This window comes from Mustela putorius, unplaced genomic scaffold, assembly GCF_011764305.1.
Source record: "Mustela putorius furo isolate JIRA1106 unplaced genomic scaffold, ASM1176430v1.1 tig00000382_pilon_pilon_pilon, whole genome shotgun sequence".
Lineage (NCBI taxonomy): Eukaryota > Metazoa > Chordata > Mammalia > Carnivora > Mustelidae > Mustela > Mustela putorius.
In genome coordinates, this window is record NW_025421367.1 from 2,878,791 (window position 1) to 2,896,618 (window position 17,828).

The window sequence follows — 17,828 nt, forward strand, 5'->3', positions numbered from 1 at the left end:
CTCAACATTTTTGAAAAATGAACATCAGCTCTCACAAGCAGATGCCAGCTGGTTCCAGCATGACACTACTGTAAATCTCTTAACTTTCAACACGATGCTCATCCTTACTGACATCATATTACATAATAATTTATTTATATATGGTCTTTCTGCCCCACTGGAATTGAAGCTCCAGGTTTTTGTCTGTTTCACAGCTGTCTCTCTGACACCCAGAATAGGACCTGGTACAGAGGAAGGGCTCAAAAATAATTGTTAAGTGAATAATTAATGAAAAGTTCTGCAAAGGGAATATTTAATCCTGACTCCTTTTCCCTGTTCCCTTAACCTGTAAACTTTTTATCTTTCTCAGAGATGAGGAGCTAAAATGATCATCTGAAAAGCTAAAATACATGTATAAATTACAGTGATAACAAACACGTTATGTGTACTCACAGCAGATGTTCTAAGTCTCAAAACTTACTTGTTGCTTTGGTCTACAGGTTTAGAGATCCCATTTGGAATTAAATCAACATCCTTTTTGTCCCAGTGTATCTGTAACCAAAATATATTTAGTACCAAATATGAAAGAAATAATTCAACGGTAGGGGACACGGGCAGGTCATCCCACTGAGGGGCCACTTTAGCATAAAGATTATTTCTGAGTTAAAAGCAATCAAAACCCAGCAGAATCAGAAAAAAATAACAAAATTTTTAAAACCTCCAACAGATTCAGGAAAAGCTCTTCGCCTCCCCCCGCCACAAGTGTCTGAAAATAATTTAGATAGAGGACCTGCTCCAGGAAGAGAGCTACCACCACAGACGGCTACATAGACTCTGAACTAGGCATGGTGGATAGAGAGGAACCTAGCAAGGCCCATTTGATCGAAGTCCTCTATGTTGGGGCACCTGGGTGGCTCAGCTGTTAAGCGTCTGCCTTGGGCTCAGGTCATGATCCCAGGGTCCTGGGATTGAACACCGCACTGGGCTCCCTGCTTGGCAGGAAGCCTGCTTCTCCCTCTCCCACTCCCCCTGCTTGTGTTGCCTTTCTTGCAGTCTCTCTGTCGAATAAATAAATAAAATCTTAAAAAAAAAAAAAAAAGCCCTCTATGTCGCATTGTTTCTGAGCTGCCCAACAAACATTTGTTTACCAAACATTAGCTCTTTTTCATCTTCCTGTAAATTGCATTTCTTCTCTCTGAAGTCCTAGGCCCCTACTTTTCCTTAGTTCAGAATGACATATATACGTCATTTTGCCTGTCTTTGGAATTCCCACGTCTGGATGGATTCCTTGCACATACAAAATTAAATCTGATATTCTCCTTTAATCTTTGTCATGTCAATTTGATTCTTAGTCCAACTAGAAGGACTTTGAAACAATAAATTCTTCCTTCCCAATTCAACGACAAAACCATTATTGCCAGGACATTCTTCCCTATAACTATAAATAACTGGGAACTAAATAATTATGTAGTTCAGCCTTTTAAATACATATAAAAATTAAAAAGCCTACCCTGTATATGCTGTATATAGTCTTAAGCATTTAGTGGTTTACGTTGTTTACACTGATTGCATAATTGCTGCATTTTCACTTTCTTTGAGACTATATTATATATAAACATGAGGTATCAAAGGAGGAGCAGGTGGGCGGAAAGTCATATAATACAGAAGTGAAATATGCTCAAAAAAGGAATCCCAAGGGGGCAGGGTAGAAAATTTTTTTAAAAAGAAATCCCATATTTAAGGTAATATAATAAAAATTATTCTAAAAAACAGATGAAAGCTAAACTACATTGGTACTCACTGAAAAATATATGCAAAGTTCTTCTCCAATGTCATCAGCTTCATTTAGAACTTGCAAATTCCTAATGAAAATTTTCATTTGAAAAGTAATATTTAATTAAAAAAATAAAAATTATATTCTCGATCTTCTCAAATTTCAAAAATAACAAATGTTCAGTAGAAAAACTCTTGAACAATAAAGAAATGTATAAAATGCCATGTAAATGTCCTTACCTTCCCACTCCCTCTTCTTAGAGTTAACCTTGTTTTACAGTTTTGTTGGGCCACTGCTAATATATAGACACTGCTGTGTCTTGATGGAAATTACAGAAAGGAACCCCTTCCTCTAGACCAGTGATTCCCTATCAGGGGAGATTTTGACCCCTAGAGGACATTTGGCAAAATCTGGAGATATCTTTGGTTGTTACAATTAGGGGGAAGGTCACTACTGGCATCTAGTGGGTAGATGCAGCCCCCTTAGCTGTTAAATATCCTACGACGCCCAGATCAGCCTTCCACAACAAAGAATTATCTAGCCCCAAATCTCAGGTGTTGCCAAGGCTGAGAAACCCTGTTCTCTAGAGTGTCAGGGCATATAGTGTAAATTCAGGCAGTTTACTCTTACACAAATAGTACGTCAGAAGAAAATCCCTTTCAATTTGTTGCCAACTGTGTATTTTATGAAAAACTTTTTAACATTTGCCAGTCTGTAGGCACAAAAAGGACTTCTCATTTTCATTTATATTTCCTTAAGTACTAGGAAGATTGAGCATATTTTCATTTTTTTGATTAGCCATATATGTGTGTGTGTGCGTGTGTGTGTGAAAAACACATACCCTCAGCCATATTTATCTGTGATGACACACACACATATATATTTATATTTATACATCGGCAATACTAATCTTTTGTCTTATCATCTATGTTGCTAGTATTTTCCTCACAGGATATAGTTTACCTTTTAACTTAGAACAAGTATTTTTCAATACTTAAAAAGTTGATGACATGCTGATGAATTTAAATAAATTAAATGACAGTGCTTGCGTCACTCCATTGGTTAAGCATCTACCCTCGACTGGGGGCTTGATCCTGGGATTCAAGCCCCACATCTGACTCCCTGATCTGCAGTGGGGGGGGCCTGCTTCTCCCTCTCCCTCTGCCTGCTTCTCCCCCTGCTTGTGCTCTCTCTCTCCATCAGATAAATAAATAAAATCTTTAAAAAATTAGTTGCTTAATTAATTAAATGACTAAACATGATTTATGAAAATAAACATAGCATGCATGGTTCTCATTAAAAATATTATTTCCAGGGCACCTGGGTGGCTCATTGGTTAAGCATCCTACTCTTAATGACCTCAGGGTCATAGGATTGAGCCTCACTGGGCTCTGGGCTCAGTGTGGAGTCTGCTTGAAATTCTCTTTCTCCCTCTCTCTCTCTGTCCCTCCACCCTTGCTGTCTGTCTTTCTCTAAATGAATAAATAAAATCTTTCAAAAAAAAAGAATACTATGTACAGTTTCCATCTAGATAAATTTAAGATACTAGGCTCTGTTGTAGGTTGATAATTAGAAGAGCACTTAGCTTTTCCTTATTCTTGAAGGCATACTTTATTATAAGTCTGGCTAAGATTCAAATTCATCAAAAGAGTATACATTTATAGAAATTGAAGACCTTGTCTCTGTGTGTATGCATGATTAACATCATTTGTTCCTGAATAACTGAGACTTAACATAATTCTGGAAAAATACTACTTACTTTCCCAGAAGAGGACTGAGTTCTTTTAAATCTTGCAATGATGGCTTCTGGCCCAGAAGTTTCTTAAACAGAGCCAGTGGAAAAGGAAGGTTGGCAACATTTGAGTTGTTTAGGGAGAGTCCACACAGGATCCCAAAAAGGAAATATCTCTTCTTTTCAAATACAGGCTGGAAAAGGAGAAGAAAAAAAATCCCTAAAGTATTAGAAATAATCAATAATGCAAAGGGATAATTAGATTAGTAAAAATTGGTTTTGGTTTCCTTTTCTAAAAGTCACAAATTAGGAACAAAGTGGGTTTCAGGAAAAGAAAGTTTGAGCTTCTTACACAGGCTTTGTTACAATTTAAATTTCTTCCATAAGATAAAATATAAACTAATAGTTCAGAATATTAAATAAATGAATCTACTTTTTGTTACTGAAAGTATATCTGGAATATTAAAAAAAAATACGCTCGGATAGCCTTATAAGCCAAGGTTGTCATTATTTAATGTTATCATCTTTGCCTTCAAATTCATGTAGAAAAAAGACACAGCAGAAGGAAGAGTACTCTTTATCTGCACTTTCATTGTGCATCAGGCATGTCATGTGCGTCAGACAAGTGTGTCCCCTTCGGTGATACTGCCCTCAGCCTAGGTGTGCTAACAGGGACAAGCATATGGGTCAGGGAAGGTGACTGATGCTGTTGACAGTGAAGGTGGGTGGAAAGAAGGAAAGAGTCCTGATGAAACGGCTTTACTCTTTGCACTTTGTAGTCCCAGATGAGGGAAAACACTGGCCACCTCTTGCCAGACCATCACTAGAGTGCAGCCAAGAGACAACTAGCCTGAAAATCCTAAATGCATTTTTTAAAAATAGTTTATTTACTTATTTATTTACTTATCAGAGAGAGAGCACAAGCAGGGGGAGCTCGGCAGGCAGAAGGAGAAGCAGACTCCCTGCTGAGGAGGGGACAACACGGGATTTGATCCCAGGACCCTGGGATCATGACCTGAGCCAAAGGAAGATGCTTAACCAATTAAGCCACCCATGCATCCCTCTAAATGCATTTTTAACTTTTATGCTTATAATAGCTGTAAGAAGTAAATAGAGCATGTAGATTGAGGGTATTACATGAGTAGCCCAATGTCATTCGCCTGCTAACGGCAAAGCTGGCCCTGAAATTTATATAAAATTCTAAGAAATTCAAAGTACTCCAGAATGACAAAAATCAGATCAGTGGCTGTGTGGGCATGGGGCAGGAAGTGTGTGGAGGGTAGAATTAGAAAGGCGTATGAGGAAATTTGGGGGAATGATGAATATGTTCATTATTTTGATTGTGGTGATATTTTCATGGATATATTTGTAATCAAAACTTAGCCAAATTGGGGCTCCGGGGTGGCTCAGTGGGTTAAAGCCTCTGCCTTCGGCTCCGGTCATGATCCCAAGGTCCTGGGATTGAGCCCCACATCGGGCTGTCTGCTCAGCAGGGAGCCTGCTTCCTCCTCTCTCTCTCTCTGCCTGCCTCTCAGCCTACTTGTGATCTCTAACTGTCAAATAAATAAATAAAATCTTTAAAAAAAAAAAAAACTTAGCCAAATTGAACATATGACGTGTAAGTTATTGTATCTCAAATATACTTCATAAAAGCTATTTAAAAATTTAACATGCAAAAAAAAAATTTAACATGCATAGAAGCAACTGGGGATCTTATAGAATACATGCTCTGATCTGGGGTGGGACCTGAGATTCTGCTTTTCTTTCTTTTTTTTTTTTTTAAAGATTTTTATTTGTTTATTTGACAGACAGAGATCACAAGTAGACAGAGAGGCAGGCAGAGAGAGAGAATGGGAAGCAGGGCCCCCACCGAGCAGAGAGCCCCATGTGGGACTCGATCCCAGGACCCCGGGACCATGACCCGAGCCGAAGGCAGCGGCTTAACCCACTGAGCCACCCAGACACCCAAGATTCTGCTTTTCTAATAGCCCCTAAGTAATTTACATTATTATTATTATGGTTTTTGTGTTGCAGTATATGGTATACTTTTTCTGTCCTGGAAAACTGTAAGAAAATAAGACTTACACTGACAGGAAACCACATGTAAGAACCTTCTTCAGGATATATGAACATTCCATATTCTGTCTTGGTCATCTCTTCAAATATATAGTAGAAGAACTCAGCTATCACCCCGTACCCTGGAGAACGTATTTCTTTAATAAATTCAATCTGAGGAAAGAGAACACATTCACAGGCTCAGATTTAAAATAGGATGCCTTGATCTTCGTGAAAGAGTTTCCCAAACCTCCTGCCATCATCAGAATTCCTGGAATCCCATATCCCTTCAATCCCACACCTCACCGCAATCTGTTCTCCCTCAATTTCCTGCTGAGCAGCAGATGCCGTGAACCTAGTCACAGACAGATTAGTGTGTGTGTGCGTCCTCTACACCGCCACATGAACCAAGTAAAGAGGGATTCTCGCAAGACTAAGCATTCACCAATTATTTTGACCAGAGTCTCAAACAACATTTTGATGTGCTTCAGGTCCCTGGTTCTTCCGTCTTACTGTCTATCTTCATCTCATCATTCAGATTTCACAACTTTGGCTCCAGTGAATAGCTTTTTCTCCTGCCTCTTCCCTCATTAGAACTTCTGACAAATTACCCTCCCAGTCCCCCTGGCTTTAGCACCTTTGAAGGAACCATCAGACCAGATGGCCCATAGCTCTCATGTATGAACTATCCTTTTATTTTTCTTTCTTCAGTTCTACTATTATTTCCTTTTTACTTTACTTTTCTGAAGATTTTAGTTTTAAGGAATCTGTACACCCAACATGGGGCTCAAACTCACAACCCTGAGATTGAGAGTTGCATGCTCCACCAACTGGCTGAGCCAGCCAGGAGCCCCTTATTTATTGTTTTAAATATTTTTGAAAAAATTCATTTTTTAATAATATTTCAACTTATCACTATTCACACTGAACATGTATGGCAGCTTAACCTACCCAAGTATGAAGTCTGAGAAGCCAAAACTGTTCTAGCTTTTTAAAAAGTTATGCTGTAGGAAATGTCCTTCTGTAAAATCTACCTTTATGGCCAATATTGTCCCAGTTTTCCTGTTACTACTCTAACTACTTTTCTGCTTCCTTTCCTGGCCAATTTCTTTGTCTCTTATTTGTTTTCTTTTAAAGATTTTATTTTTCTTTATTATTTATTTTTTAACTTATTTATTATTTCTTTATTATTTATTTTTCTTTATTATTATTATTTTTTTTATGTTTTTCCATCTGTTTATGAGGACTGACAGATACTGAAATAGCAAATGCCTTCCAACAATGAAATGTAAACAGCAGAACAATAATTCAACAGGATATTTGTTGTTTTGTTGTTGATATTTTGTTGTATTCTCAAAATCTTGATTTTATGTTGCTATCTACAACACAAGCATCTTTTTCTGCAAGTAAAGTAATTCCTTGTATGGTAGGGGGGGAAAAAAACCATAACCACTATTCATGGTGTTCCACAGAGAATGCAGGCTTCTGGATGTCACATCACTAGAACAAATCCAAGAACCACCATCCTAGGTGGTTCTCTAGGTTCTCCCATCTCTAGGGGAGCAGGCTCTATAAAACCTCAGTGACAGAAGTCATCACAAGAAAAACCGCTGTTAGGGAGAGGTTAACCATCCCATCTCCTGAGTCGTTCGGAATCCTGGCGGCTGCATAATTGATCTGCTTGCTGGAAGACATTCAGGTTTCAGAGGCTGACCCCAACGTGACACATATTTAATATTTATTTATTTTTAAAGATTTTATTTATTTATTTGACAGAGAGAGATCACAAGTAGGCAGAAAAGCAGGCAGAGAGAGAGGAAGGGAAGCAGGCTCCCCGCTAAGCAGAGAGCCCAAGGCGGGACTTGATCCCAGGACCCTGAGATCATGACCCGAGCCGAAGGCAGCGGCTTAACCCACTGAGCCACCCAGGCGCCCTAATATTTATTATTTTTGACACAGAGAGAGCATGTACTCTCACAGGGAGGGAGGGGCAGAGGGAGAGGGAGAGTCTGAAGCAGACTCCCTGCTGAGTGTGGAGCCTGAAGCATGGCTCATTCCCATAACCCTGAGATCACAACCTGAGCCAAAATGAAGAGCTGGACACTTAATTAGCTTTTTTTTTTGTAATATAAGCATCACTAAGCCCCACTAGGCATTCTCTTTCTCCTTTCTTTGCCTTAAGATTATGTCTCTGCCACCCCTCACCTGACTCCCTGGCCATACACTACCATCTCATCTCCAAGTGCCCACCTTACGTTCTACCTGGATATCCCAATAACAAATGAAGCTTACTTCCACTTTTCCAATTTCTCCTCACTTAAACCAACAAGTCTGCCTTCACTGTGGTCAGGACCCACACATATCGGGCTTTGACAATCTTGCCTTGTTTAAGAGTCTACATGTTGATTGGATCTACCTTGAAGTTCACCTTCCTACCTCTCTGTATCTCTTATGGATGGAGTAATTCTCGATTGATTTCCTCATAAAGAAGATTTAAAAGAAAGTGGATACTTAATGAAATATACAACTACATAGTCTGGCTTATAAAATAGTTTGTTTGCCATTCAGTCCCAGGTTGGGATATATCCCTCTCTTGGCTGAGCCCAACCTCTAGGTTCTGGTTTCTTCTCTGAGAACCTAAGTCTCCTTCTTATGGCTTATACCAGGAAAATCACTCCCACTGGACAGAGTCCAGCTTTTACCTAAAGAGTTACTCATTATTTTATGGCCTCAATAGGGCAGATGATCTGAGATAAACACAATACACACCCTACATGTACCCACAAAGGACAAAGTGAAAGATGACTAGAATTAGAAACAATATACTGGGTACTCTATGACTAAAACAAGAGCCAAAATGTAGGAAAAGTATCTCTACCTGCTGCTTGTTGATTGCATCAATATGTTTTACCCTACTTGATCCATGTCTGTGGTGTGTGACTTTGCAATTTCTTTCTCCAAAGAGGCTGAATATATTTCATCAGCCCTTGACTTGGTTTCAGCCACGTAACTTGCTTTGACTAAACCATGTTAGTTGTGTGATTGGATTTGCTATCCTATACCTTTGGCACAGAAGTGAGAAGAACATGCATGCTGGTCCCAGGAAGATGAAAAGCACAGGAAACAGCGACACGGCCCCAGCCAAGCTTAATCTAGCCTAGATCAGCCAGTTCCTGCCTAATTCCCAAACACATGAATAAGAGCAGACAAAAATCTACAAATTGACCCAAGTGAATTCAACCTAAATTAGGAGATCCTTAGCTGAATTTCAGATCTCTATAATAAATTATTGTCTTTTTAACGTCATTAAACTTTAGGATGGTTCATTATGCAGCACTTTTGTAGCTATAGGCAATTAATAGTTTACACAGAATCCCAACATTCAATTAAACATCCCATAGCTTTTCTCTAAAGGGTAAGCAAGGAATTACTATTTTTTATTTATTAGGTAATATCTTTGCCCAATGTGAGGCTCAGTCTCAACCTCAAGATCAAGAGTCACATACTCTACCAACTTAGACAGCCTGGCACCCCAGAATTCTGGAAACCTACAGCTGATAACTATAGGTGCAAAAGCAGGCTCTTCCTTTGCTGTATTATACAAATATTTCCCCTTCACATTAGTAAAAATGTCCAAAGAGACTTTTAATTTACCACTAATCCTTTACAGAGGTTGGTGTCTTCAACTTGGTTTAACTGACGCAGAGCATCTTCAACTAGGTGACTTCGTCTGACTCTAAGTATAAATGGAAGGGATTCATTGAACTGAAGAATTCCTTGCCCCCGATCCAGGTATTCTCTCTGTTTTAAGTCCTAAAAAAAACAAAAAACAAAAAAACAAAGAATAAAGAAAGAAATATTTTAGGAATCTCACAGAACACTATGAAGTGTTTACTGTTTCAAATAAATGTAGTCTGCATGGCATCCGCTCATGCCTACTATTGCTATATACATTGCTATATACTCAGATTGTAATTATTTAGGAAAAAAAGGCCATCATATCTACACTATACTATGGAAGATAAGGAGATCCCAGGATCTGTGAAACCATGGCATCTAGGAATTATATTCACGGGATTAGTCACCATGGAGGTACAGCTAAGTAATTACAAGCGATCTCATTCATAGTAGACATGATCCTTAAAGGCAATAGCATTATTCGATACGCTGAAACATTCATCCACCATGTCTTAAGAATCAGAGTTTTAGCACCATAATCCCCAAGAATATAAGGGTAGCATAGGAGCTCAAGGATGATGTTAAAGTAGGAAAAAGATCAGAGGAAAGACTTGCTCAGAGAAGATCCACTCTTGTTCAAATAACTGTGATCCACCCACCTGATTCATAGGGGAGCCCTCTAAAAATGTGCCACCAGTGGCCTCACTTTTTACCTGCTCTCAGTCACTCTACATAGTACTTCCATTTAGCTTTTCTGAATTTTCAACATTTCCTTATACTCTAGTCAATATCTTATTTCTGCTGAACCCCCTCAGATTAGAAATCTAGTATTGGACTTACTAGACTTGCTTTGAGCTTTAACACTTCTCTAGGGCTTCTGCTATAACCTAAGGACAAAAAGGAGTATTAGGACTTGTAAACCATTGTAGCTGTCTTTGAGACCTGTCCCGCGAACTGTGACAACAAGACACGTGGATAATAGCTATCCTATTCCAGGTTTCCAGGCTGGGTGTAGTTACCCTTAACAGCATTCTTACAAGCATCTCAGAGAAGGGTGTGTGTGACTCTGGGCTTGGGAAAGCCTGTTCCAGATCTCTGCCACTACTATAACTTGAGAAATTATACATGATTCCACTAGATTCTTCTGGTTTTTCCTGAATATGTTCATTTTAAAAAAGTTCCAGGTTTGTAGGGAGATGAAACAGGTGGCATTTCTGGTCCTTCCTGATTACAGGTCACCTATTCTGGTGGCCCAGGAGTCTGCGGCTCTGGGACACTTCAGCAATACTGAATGCTGAGCACCACGACCGGTGGCTCTGAGTGACAGGAAGTGGCCAGCAGCATCCTTCACTCACTATAGCAGGGAGAGTATATGTGGCCTGCTGTAGCCCCAACTTTCTTTCACCTAACCAAGAATTAGGCAGAAAACATGCATTTTTTCTTATTTTCCAGTTGTTCTACTCCAATTTCCCATGTATTGGTTTACTCTTTCCACATTTATGCATGTGAAGTGATAATATAGTTTGGAGTTTACAGTTTGGAATATGCCCATCCTCTCTCCTTTGGAGGTCAGGATTGTGGAGTCTCCTTTCTACTTTCATCCATCACAACTACAACTGAGAGTTTTCTTGTACTCAGACCTTTCCCGATCCTTCATCATATCCAAGCTGCCTGATTCCTCTATAAACACAGCCCTCACTAACCCCTCACTACCAGTAGACCTGCTACATTGAATACTGCCGTAGAAGAAAATACTGCAAGGGAAGGACCAGTTTAAAGGAAACATAATTTCTCCCATTACCAGGGATGTTAGGAAAATGTAAAAAGAGGTGGCTGGGAAACAAAAGAAATCTTGTAAACATGCCGATGACAGACACTAATAATAGTAACAAGAGGGAGAGTCTTTACCTATGGAATGCTTTTAGCAGGATGTACCTTGCCCACCTAGGTTGTTTAACATAAATAAAGCTGGAAGTTATGGATTTATGGGGCATGGATCATTGGGAAATGTCACACAAGCTGCATAATTAAGAGTATCAAAGAAATGTTTTATAATTGAAGTGGCTCCTTTTCTGCATATGATGTCCCAGACTTATCCATGTTTCATGTAGATGGCCTGTATCCTTTAAATTATTAATAAAAGGAATGGGTATGACTTCTGATTCCCGTGAGTTTGGGTTTTATTTAAGATTTTATTTATTTACTTGAGAGAGAGAGAGCATGAGAGGAGAGATCAGCGGCTGAAGCAGACTCCCCGCAGAGCAGGGAGCCTGATGTGGGACTCGATCCCAAGGCTCCAAGATCATGACCTGAGCCGAAGGTAGTGGATTAACCAACTGAGCCACCCAGGCGCCCCTGATTCCCATGAGTTTTTAAAGTATAAATAGGAACCTTTTCTGAGGAATAACCTAGACAGACCTCAGCAATCAAAACATGTTTGGAAAATCTTTAGCATAATGTCTGGGAGTGGGGTAAGCACTCAAATACTTAACTGAGAATGAACGCTAATGGTGGTTAAGAGAGATGAAATAGTATGTAAATATTCTGTGGGAATAATTCAACGACTCGAAAAGAAGCAGAAGGAAGAGAGTAAATGGGAAACAGAATAAACTCACTGATTGACTCATAGCCATTATTTGGGAATTAAAAAATATCAGACGGAGCTATATATCAAGCTCCAAGCTCTTAAGCAGATATGAAATCCAAACACTAAGATCACAGTAGTAACTAAAACTGGCTAGAGGATGGGGCCCCTGGGGGGCTCAGTGGGTTAAAGCCTCTGCCTTCGGCTCAGGTCATGATCCCAGGGTCCTGGGATGGAGCCCTGCATCCGGCTCTCTGCTCAGCGGGGAACCTGCTTCCCCCCACTCTCTCTCTCTCTCTCTCTCTCTCTCTCTTTCTCTGCCTACTTGTTATCTGTCAAATAAATAAATAAATAAAATCTTAAAAAAACAACAACAACTGGATAGAGGAGGAGAGGAACGGGAGAGAGAAAGAGTGGTTACTAGATCATTTCAGTATTTGCTCACAGAAGGAAAACAATGGGTATTATCTAAAGTGAGGACTCAGACATTATATAATAATGAGAAAACCATTTAAAATTAGCCAAAATAATCATGATTAACCTGTTCAGTTGAAAAAGAGCACAAAGCTTGATAACACTCTGCATTGATTATAGTGTGTATGTTACTGGTAGTAACAAATTAGTACAACCTCACTGTATAGTGATTTGGCAACATTTAATAATTAAAGAAAAAGGCTTAAGCATCATTCTACTCTCCTATATGAATGTAGCCAAATGGTCCAGGTTGATGAGGAAAAGATCTTTACAGAATTCAATTAATAACTTTGGAAGGAATGATATGATTAGAAATAATGCTGTTTTGCAAACCTCAACCAAAACAACAGAGAGAATTACTAAATAAAGTGTTAGCGGGAAGCATTACGAGAGAAGAATCATGTGGTCACCACCCAAAGCCACTGACAAATCTCAGCATGAATAAGAGTGAAACAACCGGAAACAATGCACTGAAGTATAGAAAGGTGAAAGGAAATTGGGTCTGGGATTTGCTTTAAAATACTTCAGCTGAAATAATAACAACCACAAAACCAACAAAGGTGATCCATGGGGAAATCGTTGATGGGCAAAATGTTGATGATGACTGGAACTTTGTGATGGGGTTCATTACACCATTATCTCTATTTTGTATATGTTTGTAATTTTGCATAATAAAACAAAGTAGAGCATACATACCAGCATTTTCAAATGGGACTCAGCTTGAAATAATTGAATCTTGGATGGCAAATTAAAAATAAATGGAAAATTACTGAAAATAATGGGACTGAGGTTTTCTGCAGGTATCTAAAAAATAACAAGAGATAATAGCTTTAATAATTCAAAGGGAAAAATTTTCATTCCTTTACCTCATCTTTTTTTTTTTTTTTTTAAGATTTTGTTTATTTATTTAACAGACAGAGATCACAAGTAGGCAGAGGCAGGCAGAGAGAGAAGCCAGCTCCCTGCTGAGCAGACAGCCTGATGCGGGGCTCGATCCCAGAACCCTTGATCCCAGAACCCTGAGATCATGACCTGAGAGGAAGGAAGAGGCTCAACCCACTGAGCCACCCAGGCGCCCCACCTCATCATTTTTAATTGTTTCCCTCTATTCTTTTGGCAATCTATTTTTTAAAATTCAAAGTACCTAGAAAACTTTCTAAGAAAATGCATCTGTTTTGTGAGTTAAAGGTGTTTAGGTTTTCAGTGATCATCTAATTTAGCAATTCAGCATTGCAATGAAGAAATGTCCAGGGCGCCTGGGTGGCTCAGTGGGTTAAGCCGCTGCCTTCGGCTCAGGTCATGATCTCAGGGTCCTGGGATCGAGTCCCGCATCGGGCTCTCTGCTTAGCAGGGAGCCTGCTTCCCTCTCTCTCTCTCTGCCTGCCTCTCCATCTACTTGTGATTTCTGTCAAATAAATAAATAAAATCTAAAAAAAAAAAAAAAATGTCCAAATCTTGATTTATCAACAAGATACCCAGCTACTAATGTGTCCTATAAAGGATGAAAATTTTCAGAAATAAAAATTTTAGTCTTACCAGGTTGTTATTCCTAAAGAACAGCCTTCTTGTACTTTCACGAAAGATCACCTCATTGGGGAATTCATCTATGATGAAAGTATTTTCTGGTAGTCGACAGTTAGCTGTGTTTACCTTAGAGAACACATGACTTGTGAATTTTATTTTCTATTAATATATTATTTAATCTATTATATTTATGGTTATCATATAGATAATTAGAATAGAGCTCTATAAACCCAATGCATTTGGCATTGATAAAATAGAATTCTATAAAACTTCCAATTTTTGATCTATAATTTATCCAATTTTCATAAATACTGTAAAAGATAACAGTTGTTGACAATGGAGACTAGTAAACCAGTTCTTGGGGCACAGATATACTGGAAACAATTTTGAAATCTTAGGAATAAAATCCAAGTGCTTTTGACAAAATTAGTCTTTTCTCCATTAATTAATGAATATTATTTTAGCATACACTATTTGCCAGGTGTGGAACAAAACATAAACTAAAAATTCTCCCTGCTGACACACAGATTACTGTCTAGTATAGTAGTCAGCAAACTCTTTCTTAAATCCAAACAGTAAATATTTGTGCTTGGGACCACAGAGTCTCTGGTGCAACTATTCAACCCTGACACTCTGAAGAAGAAAATAGCCTTAGAGAATACGTAAACAAGTGAGTGTTATTAAAACTTTAATAACTTTAATAACAAAAACATGAGGCTGCCCATATGTGTAGATTACCAACCCATGACCCAGGGCCTGATAAGTAAAAATAAGTAATCTGGTATGGAGGACACAGTTTCTGATTGGAGAAGGACTTGAGGGGTTCAAGAAGGTTTCCCAGAAGAAGCAATTCTGGAAAATCAATGATCTAAATAAGCCTCTATCAAATCAAACTAATCCAAAAGATGCAAGGCAGGAAAATAGAATCTAAGAATATAAATTAAGAAAGTAAAATGAAAACACAACCTATGAAATGGGGGGAAATATTTGCAAATTACATACTTGAGAAGGAATTAATATCTAAAATATATACAGAACACATGCCACTGAGCAAACAAAAAAAAACATCTGATTTTAAAATGAGAAACTGAATAGCTGTTTTTCCAAAGAAGACCTACAGATCTCCGACAGGTACAGGAAAAGATGTTCAACATCACTAATCATCAGAGAAATGCAACCCAAAGCTACACAATGAGAATGGCTGTCATCAGAAAGACAAGAAAGACAAGAGGTAAGTGTTGGCAAGGATATAGAGAAAAGAGAACCCTTGAACATTGCACGTAGGGCTGTTAATTGGTGCAACCCCTGTGGAAAACAGTATGGAGGTTCCTCAAGAAATTAAAAATAGAACCACCATATGATCCAGCAATCCCACCTCTGGGTATATTAAAAAAACATTCATCTGGATAAGTATATTCATTTCAAAGAATATGAAATCAGTGTCTCAAAGAGATACATGTACCCCCCATGTTCAATGCAGCATTTTTTACAAAAGCCAAGACACGGAAACAAGCATCCTGGATGGATGAATGGATAAAGAAGATGTATATATACCCTAAATATTATCTGGCCATGACACAGAAGGAAATCCTGCCTTTAAGACAACATGGGTGGAGTGGACTTGCAGGACATTATTTTAAGTGAAATAGCTTAGAGAAAGAAAAATACATATGTATGAGCCAAACTCAGAAACACAAAGTAGAATGGTGGCTGTCAGGGGCAAGGGGGTGGGGGAAATCGGGGACTATTGGTCAAAGGGTACAAGCTTCCAGTTATAAAATGAATCAGTATACCAAATAAGTATAAGTGTATCAAAGCAATGTATTGCACACCTTAAACTCACACAATGTTATATAATTATATCTCAATAAAGCTAGGTAAAAGGAAATGTACTACTTTAGAAATAATCAGTGCATTAACACTTCAGCACTAATTTTATACATAATATTTTCTCCTACTGGGATTGATATTGTGTGAAGAAATGGATTTTGATTGTATTTGGCAATTTATATTTATAAAATCATCTTATCTTAGCTAATTATTTTTTTATTTTTTATTTATTTTTATTTTTTTTAAACATATAATGTATTATTAGCCCCAGGGGTAAAGGTCTGTAAATTGCCAGGTTTACACACTTCACAGCACTCACCATAGCACATACCCTCCCCAATGTCCATAACCCCACCATCCTCTCCCTTCCCCCCACCCCCAGCAACCCTCAGTTTGTTTTGTGAGATTAAGAGATTTTTTTGGTTTGTCTCCCTCCCGATCCCATCTTGTTTCATTTATTCTTTTCCTACTCCCCATACCCCCCCATATTGCATCTCCACTTCCTCATATCAGGGAGATCATATGGTTGTTGTCTTTCTCTGATTGACTTATTTCGCTAAGCATAATACCCTCTAGTTCCATCCACGTCATCGCAAATGGCAAGGTTTCATTTCTTTTAATGGCTGCATAGTATTCCATTGTGTATGTGTGTGTATAAATATAGATAGATAGGTATCCATCTATCTATATATATATATCACATCTTCTTTATCCATTCCTCTGTTGATGGACATCTAGGTTCTTTCCATAGTTTGGCTATTGTGGACATTGCTGCTATAAACGTTCAGGTGCACATGCCCCTTCAGATCACTACATTTGTATCTTTAGGGTAAACACCCAGTAGTCCAAATGCTGGGCCATAGGGTAGCTCTATTTTCAACTTTTTGAGGAACCTTCACGCTGTTTTCCAGAGTGGCTGCCCCACCTTACATTTCCCACCAACAGTGTAGAAGGGTTCCCCTTTCTCTGCATTCTCACCAGCATCTGTCATTTCTTGACTTGTTTATTTTAGCCATTCTGACTGGTGTGAAGTGGTATCTCATTGTGGTTTTGATTTGTATTTCCCTGATACCGAGGGATGTGGAGCACTTGTTCATGTGTCTGTTGGCCATCTGGAAGTCTTCTTTGCAGAAATGTCTGTTCATGTCCTCTGCCCATTTCTTGATTGGATTATTTGTTCTTTGGGTGTTGAGTTTGATAAGCTCTTTATAGATTTTGGATACTAGACCTTTATCTGATATGTCATTTGCAAATATCTTCTCCCATTCTGTCAGTTGTCTTTTGGTTTTGTTAACTGTTTCCTTTGCTGTGCATAAGCTTTTGATCTTGATGAAATCCCAATAGTTCATTTTTGCCCTTGCTACTGTTGTCTTTGTGATGTTCCTAGGAAGAAGTTGCTGTGGTTAAGGTCAAAAAGGTTGCTGCCAGTGTTATCCTCAAGGATTTTGATGGATTCCTTTCTCACATTGCGGTCCTTCATCCATTTTGAGTGTATTTTCATATGTGGTGTAAGGAAATGGTCCAATTTCATTTTTCTGCATGTGGCTGTCCAATTTTCCCAACACCATTTGTTGAAGAGGCTGTCTTTTTTCCATTGGACATTCTTTCCTGCTTTGTCAAAGATTAGTTGACCATAGACTTGAAGGTCTATATCTGGGCTCTCTATTCTGTTCCATTGATCTATATGTTTGTTTTTGTGCCAGTACCATACTGTCTTGATGATGACAGCTTTGTAATAGAGCTTGAAGTTCGGAATTGTGATGCCACCAACTTTGGCTTTCTTTTTCAATATCCCTTTGGCTATTCGAGGTCTTTCCTGGTTCCAAATAAATTTTATATGGAACCATAGCACAGGCCTCCTCTGAACTGGGGTCCAACAGAGTTCTAAAGGAGGGTTTGCAGCTTGGGGTGTGGGTGGGAGGTTCTGGGTGAAAACAGAGGAGGAGGGGGAGGAAGGGGCCCTTCCTGGGAGGTCAGTGTCCACCGGAGTTAGAGGTGGGTCAGAGGCAGGGGGGACCCCGACAGGGGAGGGTTGTACAGAGTGGGAGAGCCTGGGGGGAGGTAGGGGCTATAGTGGGGGGGCAACTCTCCCTGGAGCTGGGGGAAATCCATTTCTTTGAAAAAAATGGATGGGATTTTGGTAGGGATTGCATTAAATGTGTAGATTGCTTTAGGTAGCATAGACATTTTCACAATAT

The 17,828-nt window shown here is 38.9% G+C and overlaps 1 protein-coding gene across 7 annotated transcripts in view; it reads right to left on the minus strand.

Moving 5' to 3' along the window:
- HERC6 (HECT and RLD domain containing E3 ubiquitin protein ligase family member 6) overlaps positions 1–17,828 on the minus strand; it is a 61,033-nt gene that overhangs the window by 3,668 nt on the left and 39,537 nt on the right. For 3 of the 7 annotated variants that reach the window (XR_001180059.2, XM_004756091.3, XM_004756089.3), the window contains 7 exons: positions 13,813–13,926; positions 12,973–13,080; positions 9,195–9,353; positions 5,571–5,714; positions 3,513–3,679; positions 1,781–1,841; positions 461–531 (listed from right to left, as the gene is read on the minus strand). Coding sequence is in view for 5 of the 7 variants with exons in the window: in XM_004756091.3 (XP_004756148.2) it covers positions 461–531; positions 1,781–1,841; positions 3,513–3,679; positions 5,571–5,714; positions 9,195–9,353; positions 12,973–13,080; positions 13,813–13,926 (824 nt within the window). In the remaining 2 variants the exon portion in view is untranslated. The remainder of the gene's footprint in view (positions 1–460; positions 532–1,780; positions 1,842–3,512; positions 3,680–5,570; positions 5,715–9,194; positions 9,354–12,972; positions 13,081–13,812; positions 13,927–17,828) is intronic. The other 4 variants (XR_006606557.1, XM_045079380.1, XM_013058049.2 and 1 more) reach the window with 3 other exon arrangements.